The sequence below is a fragment of the Odontomachus brunneus genome, unplaced genomic scaffold (assembly GCF_010583005.1).
Source record: "Odontomachus brunneus isolate Ranch 3 - 2012 unplaced genomic scaffold, Obru_v1 Obru_scaffold_180, whole genome shotgun sequence".
In the NCBI taxonomy this organism is placed as follows: Eukaryota; Metazoa; Arthropoda; class Insecta; order Hymenoptera; family Formicidae; genus Odontomachus; species Odontomachus brunneus.
Window position 1 is genome coordinate 12051 of NW_022639630.1, and position 17139 is coordinate 29189.

General features: G+C 31.7%; 1 protein-coding gene across 8 annotated transcripts in view; it reads right to left on the reverse strand.

The window, feature by feature from the left end:
- Nucleotides 1-1668: 1668 nt before the first annotated feature.
- LOC116851596 overlaps nt 1669-17139 on the reverse strand; it is a 38984-nt gene continuing 23513 nt past the window's right edge. For all 8 annotated transcript variants that reach the window (XM_032831170.1, XM_032831166.1, XM_032831165.1 and 5 more), the window contains 7 exons: nt 14399-14525; nt 13288-13381; nt 12935-13050; nt 10214-10447; nt 9276-9478; nt 3759-3827; nt 1669-3680 (listed from right to left, as the gene is read on the reverse strand). In XM_032831170.1, the coding sequence (XP_032687061.1) occupies nt 3547-3680; nt 3759-3827; nt 9276-9478; nt 10214-10447; nt 12935-13050; nt 13288-13381; nt 14399-14525 (977 nt within the window). In that variant the 3' untranslated portion in view covers nt 1669-3546. The remainder of the gene's footprint in view (nt 3681-3758; nt 3828-9275; nt 9479-10213; nt 10448-12934; nt 13051-13287; nt 13382-14398; nt 14526-17139) is intronic.

A 17139-nucleotide genomic window follows, 5' to 3' on the forward strand; every position in this document is an offset into this window, starting at 1 on the left:
AATTAATGTGACCTTGACCTGACCTTCGCTACGCAACCCAAGGTCAAACTGATGTGATCAGTAAATACATCTTTTTAAATGCCACAACTTTTGTCTGAAACATTTTTTTGTAAAACTTATATTTTTCCTGATATTCGGGCGTCCCGGTACTTTCCGAACACCCTGTATATGTATATATATATATATATTTATACATTGTATATATATATATATATATATATATACGTATGTTTTATATATATATATATATATACACACATAAATTTAATAAATTTAATTAAATCTTATATGGTAAAGTGAATTTTTTCTTTTATTAAATTATACTCTTTTATAATTATTCAAAGTTAATAGTCTTTTATGACTTTGTTTATTTAATAACACTTAACAATAAAAAAATATTTAGTATAAAAATTTAAAGATAACCAAATGGAATGTGCGGGATTTTATAGACCTTACCTCATTAGAGAGAGCTAGAGTTTAATTTAACAATAAAGATTACGAAAAATATAATTTTTATTAAAATTAAAACATTTTATTAAATCATATTATCAAAAAATTATATTACACTATATTAAGTATAACACATATAGATAAAATATAAGACGTTTATATCAATCGAAGAAGTGGTGTAGTGTCTAAAGCAACAAACTCATAATCCAAAGATGTCTCATGGTTCAAGTTTGAGTCCTCAGTGCCAGTGAGAATTTTTAAAGTGATGTAACATTGGAATCAAGTAATCTAGAATTTTCAAGTAAAATCAGCAAACGTTGTGATATTTATATATACAAATAGTTTCTGTTATAAAATAGAACCAAATAAGGATATTTCGACACGTCATTTTTATGTCTTTTTATAACGTTACTTTCACGTTTTATTATGACGTCAGTGGGCTGTAATTTATTCCGATCATTTCCATGTCATTATTACGTGATTATAAAAGGATAATTGACGTCACGAATAACCAAAAACTGACGTAAAAATTACGTCACGTTGCTGCCTAGGATATGATATACGTTTCACATAGAATTGCAGATCTATTCATAAGTTCTTACAAGTCTTACGAAAACAAGTTACAAGTTTTACGATTTTGTTTAGAATTACAATATAAGTTAGAAAAACGAATATTATACAAAGTAAAATCTCAAATAACACCCTTACAGGAATATCCTGTTTCTGTTTTTTTTAAAGCAAAAGCATGATATTCTCTACTGTTATAAATATATATTAAGATCATGTTTCTACTTTTATTACAGCCAGAAACAGGATACAATAGTCATAGAGCATTTGATGTCGTTATATTTCATCGCTGTAGCAAAATTGCTATGTTATTTTGTTTTTAAGCGAAACTTATACATGTGTCTTTATTTACTTAAAAAGAAAAACAAAGGTAGACTTGCTTAAGTCTCATTTAAAGCCAAAATAATGCTGCGATCTAGTCTAAGACAAGTTTCCTAACCTTAATAATAATTAATTTTAACAATTAATATTTTACTTCGCAAAACAGAGCAACGATTTTTCCAAATAAAAAAATAGTTTTTCGTGTAAAAACGCGTCAAATGAGCTTATATTCATTCAAGAATTTTTAAAGTGAGGCCTCTAAATTGAATAATTACTATTAAAAGAATATATTTTACTTTGTGACGTCTGTATATATTTTTTCATCTTTCGTTTTTTTTTTTATTTACAATAACCACACACTCTCTTTCTTTCTTTCTTTCTTTCAAAAGTATCCTGGATCTGTAGATCCGTTGTCCAGTCCAAATTATAACCAAATTATAACTCTATTACACAGTTTTTGAATTTATATTCAGTGTATACACATTTAAGGGTGACTTTTACCAAATTTTAGTTCACTTTGGACTTATTTACACGAGCTGTTTCTGCCGCACACTAATGTCACATAACCATAAGCGCACGCGAGTGCAAGCGGAATCACGCGGCAACAAACGTTTAAGCGTTCGGCGCTCGGCACTAGCAGATACACGCGTGTCGCAAACAATAGTGCACGCATTCGCGCACGTTTTCGCGCATCGTCTCGTAGCAGCGTGCGGTTATTGACTCTCGCAAACTGGCGCGACGAACGACGCGATCTACAACACGTGATATCCAATAAAAATATTGCTATTCCAAAAAAGCTGTATGTTCATTGGACGTCACGCGTCGCGTATCGCGTTGACTGCGAGAGCCATAAGCGATTGTGTTATTCTATTTCAGAATATATCAGTATAATTTGCATATTTTTAGCAACATAAACCAAATTATATAAATGTTATTTTAGATAATTTAGTAAAGATAATATTTTTTTATCTAAGATGCAGATAAAGATAGTTCCAATTTTTTATTATCTAGATAAAGATAAGATGACATCAAAATTTCATCTAGTTGATCATCTATATAATTTTATCTAGATAAGAGCAAACACTGTCTGACAGTCGTAACAAAAAGTTTCAAATGATTATGAAAACTGTTCAATTATTAACTGTACCGCTTAAAAACTGTACCGCATGCCAGAACAAACATACGTCCGCATATACATATAAAAAGTTTATTTCACAAGTATTTAAATTTCTCCACTTCACCATTATGTAATATTTCTTACCTAGCTATTAACTTATTTATAACATATTATTCTTGTAACTAACTAACTAGAAGAAGTAACATTATTAACTTATTACTAGCTAGAATAACTAAATAGTAGCGATATAAGACATAAACTTTATAGGTCATGGCTCAACAATTGTGAGGTTTCGTGGACAATAAAATGTGATCGTGTTACTTTTATAAACGGTCCTTTCGCATAGAATTGAGAAGTCGTGTTATTCCTTTGAATAATCAACTCGTTGAAAGTGTTATAATCGTGAATATTATTAACGCTGCCGAAACGCTTCACGAAGAACCGTTTCGACCGCGCTACAACGAGACAGCGGATGTGCAAGTGCTGCGCTAAGCACCACCTTGTACATTCCACGCCTCGGACTTTGACCACGCACCGGATTATTACCAAATTTGGTAACTTCCTTGTTGCCAAGGTATCCCCGCCGATAAGGTTAATCATTATTATAAAAGAGCGGAGAAGACCGCGCTCGAAAGAATTCTTTCGGTCTCTCGCCCGCGACGTACGTACCTGTCGCACATACCGCGTGTGTGAATATAAGTTTCGGGAGTTTAACAAATAAACTAGTACTCTTTACAATAAAGTTATTTTACTATACATTCGACTACAACCATTGATTATCCCACCACCACATACCCTACCGCGCCCGCAACTCCGAAATCCTTTTCTCTCGCGTCCTATCGAAAAAGGGCACGACAAAAGGAATTTCATAGAATATTCGTTTACAAATTTGACCAATACAACATGTCAATAAAAATATAACAGGATTCTAACGAAATACGATGGCTAATTTGTGGGCGAATATAAATTTCACCATATAAATTGTGTATACAGTTTGCTGCATACGTATCACAATATTCCGAACAAATCTGTTGTCAAATTGCTGACTGTCATTGGTGATATTTTATTCTTATTGGCTGTATTTAGAACTCTTACAATATTAACTGAGACTTTTTCCTTCCGAATGACATCCATGCGATAAGGGGTAAGTTCTGTGCGAAGTAGAGGGTAATGAGAATTGTCTTGTTGAAAATAATCTTCGTTACCGGTCCGATGTATGGTATAACTGAAACAAATTCGACAAGTGAATCAATACTCTGTTAACATGAAAATTTAATATCATGCGAATATGGATAATACTTACGTAACAGCCGGAATATGAATTTATAACATTTCAGAATTATCCAATTATACCATCGCAGCGATATCTTATCTGAAACGTAAATTAATATTTCTTTTATAATAATTATTATATATTTAGTGAACTTGAAGTATAAAGAACTTTTATTCACAATTAAATGATCTAAAGCATTTCCTAATGAGTGCCAATGCGCGTACAATGCGCTTTAAATATGCATTTTAATTAACATTAAAAGCGCATTGTAAATGCACATTTACAGCGTATATTTGTTCCACATTAAATTTGTGTTTAATGCACATTATGACAGCGCATTAAATTCACATTTAATGCACATTATGGCAGCGCCTTCAAAAAAATATTTCTCGCGTATCTTGTTTGCTAGTACCTTGCGAATTTATGTCTCTGAAGTGTTTCTGCAACGTTATATTACAATTACAATATGGAAACGTTGCAGTAATGTTGTAGCAAGTGTCTGTGTTGTGTGGGTTCTTCCAACATTATTTTTTATTAAATTAAAGACAAATATTGTTGAATCAACTATAGGTATGACATTCTGTGACATCGATATTTCATTGGCGTGAGGAACTTCAGCAAATTAATTAAAAAGCAAATTATTGGGTCTACAATTAAACGCCAAAAAAACGAAATGGATGATAATAAAAATTCCGTACATGGGTATGGAGACGTGAGGGTGGAGAATGCGATTATTGAAAGGGTAAAATCTTACAGGTATCTCGATGGGTGGATCTCAAACAACTGGGATATGACACAGGAAATAAGGTGCAGAATAGAAGATTAGACTAAAAGTCCTAGTCTCAGACTAGAAGTTCCTTTAAGAGAATGCAGAAAATATTCACTAGCAGATATTTAAAGATTTCCTTGAGACTGAGATTGCTGCGATGCTACGTGTTCAGCATATTGTTTTATGGAGTGGAAGCCTGGACAATTATAGACACCATGTGTAAAAGAATAATGGCGTTTAAGATGTGGACCTACCGAATATTAAAAATACTGTGGATCGCTAAGGTGACCAACCAGGAGGTATTGCGGTGACTGAGTGAACGGACGGAAATGTTAGAAAACATCAAGAAAAAAAAGCTGGAGTACTTCGGATATGTTATGAGAAGTGAGAAATACTGTTGCAAATTATAATTCAGGGTAAGATTGAAGGGAAACGTGGTCTGGATAGACGCAGGACCATGGCTTAAAAATCTACGACAATGGTTCAGGCACACCCTTATAGAAATATCATACTAAGAATCATTGATAATTACTTATTTTCAGTATTAAAAATACTGGATAATAAGTAATTATCAATGATTCTTAGTATGATATTTCTATAAGGGGTATACATCAGTTTAGAAGGTTTTACGAAAAAAAAACAGATCTTTTGTAAGTAAGCAATAATTTGTGGTTTGACGATGTATTACGTAAAAAATTATTCATTTATTTTATAAAACTTGTTATTACGAAATATGTAAATATTATATTAATTTGAGTGCATTTTAAGCATACAATTAATGCGGTTTTGAATCTAATGCAGTTAAATGCGCATTAACCCTTAAACACTGACAGAAGTCTGATAGACTCCCAATGAAATGAAAAAACCTATTGCTGTTTCACTCCCGCTTAAGCGTGTACACATCACGTTTGTCTATCTTTTCTTCAGCCCGTAAGATACGAAGTCAAGACAAGGAAAGACGCTTCGCACACTTTCTCAGGTAATTATCAAACTTCGAAATATTTTTGTAAATCTGTGTCAGTGCTTAAGGATTAAAAGCGCGTTATACGTGCATTGGCGCTCCTTGAATTAATAACAATTATGAAGCATTTAAGATCTGTTTCCAAGTATTTGATAATTGTTATCAGATATCTAGTAAATATCAAGGAATCATTCAATTCAGATTTATGAAATTAGTTAAGTATTCATTTTGTTAAGTCAACGTAATATTCGGTAACATCAACTATATTTATATCGATATCTATCACCTAAAGACATCTTTCGCATTCCATATAGAAAAATATCACAAGTACTTATTAGAAACAGTAGTGATTAATCACTTTTCAGTGAGTCAGTGATTATTTCGTGAATTACCCGAGAAAAAAAAGCCAGATATGGATTTTAACAATATGGATATACCAGATATATCTTTTATATATAATCAGATATAACGTTGTATATCATTCAGATCTGATTATTACGCTTCCTATATATGCTATATAGAAAGCATAATAATCAGATTTGAATCATATCCCAAACAGCACAATAATGTTGAATCAATGTTGAAAAAATGTTGAATTGCAACAATGTCAATATTGCAGTAACATAGAGAAACATTGAATCAACGTTGCACAAATCTTGATATAATGTAAAAATGTCCACTTAAAAGTTTTCCGCGTAGCTTTCATAAAAAAAGTAATTCCTAATTTTCTTATATCTCATAATTGCTATCAACCAGATTGTGAAAAATTGTGAAACATACTCTAAAACTTTCGCGAATTTTCCCTCGATAATTTCTAATCCAAAGCGGTCACCATCCATGTCCTGACTGCGTTAAAGTGTTGCTTAACCTGACAATCGAGCGCGCACGCGGTGACTCCAATGATTCCAACGATGTTCTTACAATTTATGATTATATAATGTATACTTATAGTGTTCACAGTATATTATAATGTACCTAGCAAATACGCGTGTTGATTCGCCTATCTATTTTATCTCTAAAGTTATGTGGTTATTTGCAAAATGACTTCAACCATTTCTTTCAGTTTAGTATTTTTTATGTATTTTTTTGTTATCGATATAGCTTGCGTCAGACTCTATATAATTGAGAATAAATTGCAAATAGCGCGCAAATTTGCTACAAGTTGTCAGACTCTGATACATATTTGGTGACAGTTTAGCAAAAGAATTTAATAACATAGATTCTGCATCAAATTTGTTGCTCATTAACTATAAAAACTTGATAGCAAATTTTGCGCGAAATTTACTTGCTCAAGTGTATCTATCTGTGTTACTTCTAAAACAGTAGATATCTAATTTGTTGAAGTGAATCAAATTATATAGAATCAAATACTATCTGATTCGATTGTATATATGAATATGGAATGTTCAGATATGAGCATATCCAACAATACATAAGATCTGACTGTATAAAATGTAGACCTATTTTTCACGTGCTCGGCTTCCCAGATATATCCAAATCTGAACATAAATAACGTTTTTATCTACCTACATTTTGTTAAATATATTCATATCAGGCCGCGTGCAAAAGCAGGGCCCCTAAGGAGTCCACCGCGTCCTACAGCTCTGAGCGCTCACTCGGGGCGCTAAGGGATTGGTAGACTTAATTAATTAATATATCATTAATTAATTGTCGGATCCAAAAATGGAAGAAGAACTTTCAGTTTCTGTTCGAAATGTATGCGATCCGACCCTGAGATCGAGGATTGTAAGACTCTCAGCTGCGAAATCACGTGTCTGACGCGTGAAATAGAATAAAGTCATCGCTGACGCGAGCCTAACCGTACACGCGATTCTCGATATGTACGGCATGATGTGATCCAATTTGAACTACAAACAAACAAACAAACAAAGACGGAGACGGTTAGAGTCGCGAGCGATGATTTCGTGTCCAAGCTTCTATTGTTCCAAATAATCGCAGCGATTTCCGGGAAAGGTATCTACGAATCACAGCGCACCACGAAAAGTTGAAAAACGAAGTGTCACCCGTTCTCATCACGGAAAAAACGATATAACAGCCGCTCCTCGGGAATTCGTTCATTCCAGTTGTCGAATTATAGCCGACGAAACGAGCAAATCTGCAAGTCGAGTAGATTCACAGTGTCATCACGGAAAGGCGATCCGTCGCGAAGCAAGCTCGATCGATCATTCGTCGTCCTCATAACAAAAGATCACGCGATCCTCAACATTCGACAGTGGAAGATTCGACTCCTCGATCCAAACCGGCTGCATTCGGTCGCGTCGCTGACGTACCAATCTGCCGATTCATTGTTGTTGACTGGACTTGTTCGTGACTCTTTCAACTACGCTCCATACATAGAAGTCCAAAGGATTCAAATTTAGGCTGTTGGGAGGCCAGAATTCTTTCGACCAAAACATGTCGACGTTGTCCGACAACTAATTTTGCACCAAATGACTTGTGTGGGCGGGCGCACTATCCTGCTGGAAAACATACGGCTTTCCAGACGACACAGTTTTCATTCACGGCTTCACTACATTTGTCAGAACACGCAAATAAATTTTTTTTGAGACATTTTCCCCTTTGTTAAAGAAATGCGGTGGCATGACATCACCCTCACTGGATACAACACCTAGAACGTGAACATTCGCTGGAAATTTCGTTCTTGCAACAATGGGAACATCTTCAGGGTCGTGGGCGAGCCAGCGGTCATTCTTTCGATTGATTTTCGCATCCACACTAAAAATTTTTTCATCAGAAAAAAACCTGAGTCGTCCGGCAGCATTGTTTCTTAAAGAACACAAAAGCAGGTTGCAGCGTTCAACTCGCTTTGTCCTGGCGGCTTCGGAAAGCATTTGTCTCACTTTAATTGTGTAAGACTTGTAGCGGAGGTCCTCCTCGACGATTCGACGAGTTATAGTTTTCTCGCTCACCAACAACCGACAACAATTTTCGGATCAACTGCCCTGGATCCTCAAAAATCAGCTCCTGAGCCCGTTGAATGATGTCGGGCGTCCTGATAACGCGCTCCTTCGAGTGGGTTTTCCTCGCCGGTTACAAAACCTTCGTTGGACTTCTCCAACTCATTGTACTTTGCGATGACATCATACATAGTCGATCTCGGGTACCCGAAGAACCGAATGATTTCTGTCGCCCAGCGCGAACACTTTCGATAATCGCGGCTCTTCGGTTATACTCCGCACTTGATTTCAACATTGCGACTGTTTCGAGGTTATGATGGTTTAGTACATGCGTCAAACTATTTGAACGCTAATCGTGACATCTACCAGTAGTATAGAACGGCGAGAATTTCAAATTGAATTTTGTCCGGATTTTGGCGCCGCACTCTGTATATGTATATATATGTATAATAGAAATATATAAAAAAAATTATATCATTTGTCTGTATTGTGAATTATTATAGATTGTGTGAAATGATTTTTACATTAGAAGTACTAAATCATTTTTGTACCCGTTTCAATTTTGTAAACTGATATTGAATTCATTATATTAAAGGCAGTATTGTTAAGGAGTTTTTATTAAATTGAAAAAAATAATTACTGAAAAACTGAAAGAACACATTTAAATATTTAAAGAAACATTTTCTCTTGCTGCTGCAGCGTTATGAAATTCTTTAGAATCGACAGATTTTTGTTCATTTTATCCCATTTTTCTCAAAATTATGACATGATAGCCAAATCTTGATAAAAGATGCGTATTTGATTACAAAAAATACGTCGGAAATGACTATTCACACTTGTGGGGCAAAAAAAGCTAAAATTAACAATGTTATTTATCTAAGTAAAAATAGAACACTCACGTTTGACATTATTGAGCTGATATATAAACATCAGGAAAGCTTCCTTATTTATACCTATATTGCCGTACCACAATCCATCTAGCAAGGCGTTTGTTAATTCGTTGTACTCAGGTGACGGATTGTTTAAATGTGCGGAAAATTTATCTATTAACATCAGAAATAATTCTCGCGTCTCCGCAACGTCTTTGCGACATACATTTATTCTGTGAATAACAAATAACATTTATAAAATTGATGAAAAGAAAACAAAATTATTGTATGCATTATATTTGTTATTGTGAAAAATTACAACTAGGCAGAACAGAAAACAGTGATGGTGTCAACATAACAAAAATATGATCGAATCATGATTGAGTAGTGAGTTTTATAAATATTTTCTCGTTTTGTGATTTCTTGTTTTGTCTACATAAAAATATATACTGCATTCAAATGAATATTACTTTCTTCAAGTATTTCAAAAGTTTATAATTGCAAATCTATCATAAAACTATCATGAACATTAAAATTCGTCAAAATAAATTCTGTATCCTATTAAGTTTAACATTCCAATCCATCCATCCAAGATATTAAATTAAAACCAAAATTCATTTTGCTTACCACGCAGAATCAAACTAACTTTTTCTTCGATAAAGTTTTATAATATTCTTACACAGAGGATAAATTCTTCTTTTAAGTAATATGATAATAAATTTCTATAAATTTATAATTTGCGATTTGTAAGTATATTTTAATATTATTATTAAGAAAATATTCTTTGTTAACTATATAATACAAAAGAAAGTAATTAAATTGAATAATCATTTTGCTTAACAGTAGACTGATATTCTTTGTGTAGACATAGAATTCTCTGAAGTAAAATTTTTCTGTCTCTCTCTCTCTCTCTCTCCTCCCTCTCTCTCTCTCCTCTTATCTTCTTTCTGTTAGCATTTGCGTATTACCGATCGGGAATTTCTAGCATACGTCCCATTACGCGCCAAACATGAATCATTGCCATTTCTTCTTCCGGTTTAATGCGTAAGCCGAAAACCTCAGGCATGACAAAAATATATCCTATTGCAGCGACTTGTGTTAAAACCATGTCCCTTTGATAAATTCCTTCACCATTACCATTCCTTGCTTTATTGGAGTTGAACGTATGTTTATAGCGAATTGTGTTTATATATTTGTAAAATCTGCAAGAATATAGAAATTAATTAATTAATTAATTCGGACATCCGTCCGAAGCATCGACCGAAGCACGATTCTAGTTCACTCAAATATATATGGATATATTTTTTATATACGTTATATTCGTACGTAAAGGAGGGTATAACTTTTATAAAGGGTTCCGCGACTGTGCTCGGGGATCGTTTTATATTTATATTTTCTTATGTATTTTTTTTCGTAGAAACTGAAAATTATCAGTATCACAACGCCAAACTTAGGAAAAAAAAATATATATATAAAATAAAAAAAAATACTATTCACATCGTTATAGAATTACTGTCAGTCATGCTTCAATAATTTAAAAATTAATTCAAAATTGGACTAAATACAAATATTTGTAGTATTATATTGAATGATTACCCGACGTAACTTTATGTTTAAAATCTATTATTTTGGTTTAACCGATTACTTGAACCGATTACAGAAGTCGGTTTCAGAACCGATTACAGTTTTACACAGCCCTAGTATATAATATAAGTTTCATTAAGTTCTCATAAAACTTTTCTCATGATACAACTATCTTTTTTGTAACTAATCTATATCTCGAATTTTATGGGTTGATCTAAAAAGTTGAAAGATCATTATTGTGTCAGATCTTAAAGATTATTTTAGAGATTTTGTCGATTAAATAACTGCTTATGTGGTTAACGTTAACGATAAGAATTTGAAAAGATCAAAATTGCCGTGGCAAACTGATCAATAATCCGAGCAAAAATGTATACAGTAGAACAAATTTTAAAACTAGTAGCTAGATAGGAAGGACTAGATAAGTTTTCTAGCCAGTTACCAACTCGTGACTGGCTAAATATTCCTCAGTCTTTTGAATGTCAGAACTGTTTAGTCTTTTGAATGTCAGAACTGTACCAATTACATAGATAATGGCTAGATAAAAAAAATTACATAGTAACGAGATAGAAAATTATCGGTAAATTCTGAAAAGAAATTGGATATCAGAACTATCTAGTAACTATACCAATTACATAGACAGTGGTTAAACAAATAAGATTATACAGTAACGAGATATAAAATCATCGGTAACTCCTGAATAGAAATTGGACGTCAGAAATGTCTAATATCTACACCAATTACATAAATAGTGGCTAGACGAAACGGATTACACAGTAACGAGATAAAAAATCATCGGTATATCCTGAGCAGAGATTGCATATCAGAACTGTCTAGTAACTATACCAATTACATAGACAGTGGTTAGACGAATAAAATTATTACAGTAAGGAGATAGAAAATTATCGGTAACTCCTGAATAGAAATCGTCAAAACTATCTAGTAGCAATGTACTGTAAATCCTGAATAGAAATTGGATATCAGAACGGTCTACTCACTAGATAGTACATTTGTGTATAGATAATGACGATTAATACACAAATTAGCTACATATGGTTTACTCAACGCCGTTTTATCTAATCTAATTCTAGACGAAAAAAGTTACACAGTGACGAGATGGAAAATTCGGTAAATCCTGAATAGAAATTGAATATTAAACGCTGTCTTGTAACTGTCTAGTAACAATATACTGTAAGTTCTATGAATGGAAATTAGATATCTAAACTGTGTATCTACTAGATAGTAAATTTATATATTACATCATCATTATCTATACACAAGTGTACTATTTAGATAGACAGTTTAGATATCTAATTTTCATTCAGGATTTACCGAATATTGCTACTAGACAGTTACAAGACAGCGTTTGATATTCAATTTGTATTCAGGATTTACCGAATTTTCCATCTCGTCACTGTGTAACTTTTTTCGTCTAGAATTAGATTAAACGGCGTTGAGTAAACCATATGTAGCTAATGAAATCATATAAAACGTTCACTACCGACTATAGTAGTGGTCTAGTAGATAAAGTGCCAGGCTCAAGAGCCAGAGGTCTCAGGTTTAAGTCCCAAAGGATAAAATTAATTTTTCTAATAGAATAAATAATATATACTGAAGAAGAATTACAGAAAACCAGACTCCATTGGATCTCACCTCTTCTGAAGAGAAAGAGAGAGAAAGAGAATAAATAAAAAAACTATCTATCCATTAGACATCTATGATACAGAAATTCTGAGATATAAAAACTATTTAAGGATTATAAGGATTATGCTCCTGATATAAAGAAAAAGAAAAATCATCGAAGAGAAATAAATTTTTCGTTTTTGCTATTTAGTAACTATCTAGTGCCTATCTAAATTTACAAGTTTTTTTTGTATCTAGCTACTAGCTAATTTTTCTGGTACAGTTACTAGAAGAAGTGAGTGTTACATTCCTAGCTAGTACTACTAGTTAGTAACAATGTAAGACCTAACTTTTCCATATCATTACTAGACAATTACTACATTCAATTTTTGCTTAGGAACATAATTGGCGTGTCGATTGATAATAAAATTTCACATAGAAAATACATGCGACAGAATACGTGAAAAATTTTCACAGATACCTACTTGTCATCTGAATTCTGTAGATCAGCTAAATATACGTGATGCATGTACAGTAAAGTCTGATAATATCTCTTGTATGCTAAACACGGCGTATGACTTCCTTTTACATACCAGAGCACCTGTTGAAAAGGAAAAAAAGAATAATGAAATTTTTCTCAATCGGTCACTACTACATATGCAATATTTCACATTCCTCTTTCCACGTATCAATTAGCGTGTTTTTTATATAAATTATATAATTATTTATCTTTTTATAAAATCATCTTATGATATTATGATATTATCGAAATATTACCCGATATTATCAAGATAAATATATAATTATTTATCATTTTAACTTAAAGAAGTTTAAACACCTTTGATATCGATGGAACTGCAAATAATCCAATGAATCCTACTAAAACACCAATGACGAAGGATATTATGTTCCTTGCATAAAGACTTTGATGTCTGAAAATAAGCGAGTTTTTACATAATTAATAGGATCAATAGAACGCCAAAAAATACCAAATTTTTACGAATTTTTTGGTATAAAAATAGTGATATCAATTTCTTGCTTGCATCTACATATAGTTTATTTATACTTTCGACAATATACATGAATTTTCATGTGGCTAAAGTATATCAAGCGATCGAAATGTCTGCATCGGCAACAGATTTTCGTAGATTTGGTTAAACTACTGACAACAAAAAGTTCAAACAGATCGTCTAAAACACAAAAGTCAAGGCAATTTTTAATTAATAACATTTAAGCGCGTACAATAAACTTTGGGACAATATAAAAAATGGCAAAATCCTAAACCGTTCTAAAACAAATGTTTAGTTTCGTATTATTAGTTTTCCAAATAACCCGTTCAGAAAAACAATTATTTTTCACAAATGTTTAAATTGTTTAGGTTTAGCATATGAAAAAAATATTTACACTTAAAATTTCAAATATTTAAGCTATTATATTAAACTATTTTCTCTGCACATTATTAGTAAAACTGAGAAAACATGTTTCGAAAAAAACGCGTTTAAAGTTTTCGTTTAGGATAGTTCTGATTTTTTGGTATCTACAATAAGTTTTTCTTCAATCAGCACTTTCTAGAACATAGATGAATTCATTTTCTTAAAAAAAAAATCATCAGGTTGATTGACTTGTCTGTTATATTGTCATCTTTTGTTTTTGCAGCGCGCCAAGTTAATTCGCTGATGGTCCATTACATCAGTAGTTGCTTTATATTTTGAACCTATATAGATTTCCATGATCTGTATCACTTTTAAAACTGCATCATATCCTTCATTGAAGATGACAGGAATGTTACTACTTCAATAATTTTTAAATTATTATGTAGATGGTTTTGCAGTAACTACTTATACACCGTTACAGAAAATCTTCTCTTGATAAATTATTATATTTTAGGAGAAGTTCTTCATAAGGACATTATGAAATTTCAATTTTTTATATCTCGTGCGAGTACTCACATTTTGAACAATTTTTCGTCGTACCAATCTGGGAGGTCCTCGGGTGTTATATTATGCGGTTCATGATTAATTAAGCTTTCTTCCTTTAATATTAAATCATAATGTTCTTTCACCGTTGCCGGTTGAACTGTAATGTAATAATATATAAACAATTAACTGACCAATTCATATTAAGAATATCTCAGATTCTCCTCCGCAATTTTTGTGGGAACGTAGAACGGATTGAGGTAAACATAAAAGATTGGTCGTGACAATAGCATTAATTTTTTATATTAATATTAACATCACATTAGTTGACGATACTTTTGAGTTGGATTAGTATCACAAACCTTCTTTTTCCAAAAGATATTTGAACTTTTTTTCAGGACATCCCCTATGTCATAAAGTGGGCAATATTATTGGCCTTATTGATGCTTTTATTGAAAATAATCCAGGTAGGTTTTGACACGTTAATTGTAAATTTAACCCCCAAAATGTCGTATCACGTCAAGTTTTTGAGATATTTAAACTTAGATGTGCAAAAAATTAGGTTTTTGGCCATTTTCAATGACCTATAAAATCGCTAGTAATTTTTTTCTAGCATTCAGCAAGGTAGCATATTAAAGTGCTATTCTTACACTTTTCAATACATATTAGATTGTTATGATGCGACTTTTTCCGCTGAAATTTAAATTTGAAATTCAATTGAAATAAAAATTTAAGTTTTTTAATTTTTCAACATGAGAGAGTATAACTTATATGTAAAAAAAACTCTTTAGTTTGTATAAATGAAGGTCTAATAGTAAAATAAAAAAACATTAAAATACAGAAAAAAAATAAAAATGTCAACGCACGGAATGCACGGAAAGATAGAAACTATCAAATTTTAATAAACACGTTTTAATCTGCGAATAAATGTGTTAGAGGCATAAATTTTTAAAATAAAAATACTAAATTTCAGAAAAAACAAATGAAAATTTAGAATAAATATATAAAAGTTTCATAGATTTATTCTGAACTGTTAAATATTTTCACTTACTAGTTTTGACAACATCGCTCAATCAGTGTTGCGTTGTCGAAAAACTAATAATTTTAATTTGTTTTTTTTTTTTCGAAAAAAGTCACATTATAACAATAAAATATATTGGAAATGGTAAAAATAGCATTTTTTTGTGAGCTTTAATGTTATAATGTGACAACTCCCGGAATTCTGAGAAAAAATTATTAGAGATTTTATAAGTAATTGAAAATTACCAAAAACCTCATTTTTTGTACATTTAAATTTAAATATCTCAAAAACTTGACGTCATAAGACATTTTGGCGGCCAAATTTGTAATTAACGCGTCAAAACTTACTTGGAACAAATTCATTTACTTTAAGGCCAAAATGGTGTCAGCCAATGTAACTGAGTCAAGAGAAACTTAAGAACCAGTTTTATATGATTATGTAATATATATTATGTGATAACATTATTTGGAAAATCTGTTAGATAATCATTTTCGAGTTCAAAAATAAAATAAAAAATAAAAAGATCACTAAAAAAATAACCTTGCAATTATAAAAATAATTCATATTATAAAACTTTTTAAATTATAAATAAAATTAACTATGATTAAAATTAACATTGAGTTTCTTAATTTTTCACTTTTTTCTTGTAGTTATAGAAAAAATTATGGATATATATTAAACTTTTTAAATTATGAATAAAATTTACTTCGAGATAATTAATTTTTAACTATTTTATTAATTAATTTGTATTAACTTTTAAATGTTTTAAATCATAAAAAAAATTATGGATAAAAGAGAATTTAAAAACATTTTTGGAATTGTCCGCAAAATTTTTCATCGAGTAAAAGTCTTAGTCCGCGATAATGTAAACTAAACATGATAATTACGTGCCAGATACGCAGTTGTATTCACAAAAATCTTACCACTAATCACCAACGATAATGTGTGAGATTCTCTGTCTCGATAAGATCGTCAGTTTTAGTTTATTTAAATGAAGATGGGAGTTCCCTTATAGAAATATCATACTAAGAATCATTGATAATTACTTATTATCCAGTATTTTTAATACTGAAAATAAGTAATTATCAATGATTCTTAGTATGATATTTCTATAAGGGTTCATGGAATGTTCAGCGGATTCAAGCAAAAAATAATTACTTATGACAAACAAAAGATAACAAAAAAAAAGATAACAAGGTTTTATATAAATCTGGTATTTCTCAACCGGTACGCGCGCAGCGAAACTATACAACACTTGCGATATTAACAAATTGTAGGTGACTCTAGCAGCAGCCAAGGTCGTCCATATGGACGGTTCACAGTCTTTCTTGGATATTCGATAACAAATCTAGTTTCGGACGTTGTATGTGGAAGAGTAGAATTCAACGTTGCGTAACTTATTAGATTTGGTTTCCGCGTTTAAGCCGCCTGGATTCTTTCTCGTCTGACTCTGACGTTTCGCAAACATTTCAGTCCGCTTATCAGAGAGAAACGACCCGATGCGTGACTTATAGCATTATCACCATACACTGATAAAAAAATTTATTCAATCTAAATAAATATATTTATTCAAATATGTTTTAGTTGCAATAAGAAGTTATTTATTGAATTGTAATATATATACATACAGGGTGTTCAAAAAGTCCCGGACCGGTGAAATATCTCGAAAACTAAGCATTTTAGAAAAAAATGTTTCAGATAAAAGTTGTGGCGTTTAAAAAGATGTATTTACTGATCACATCAGTTTGACCTT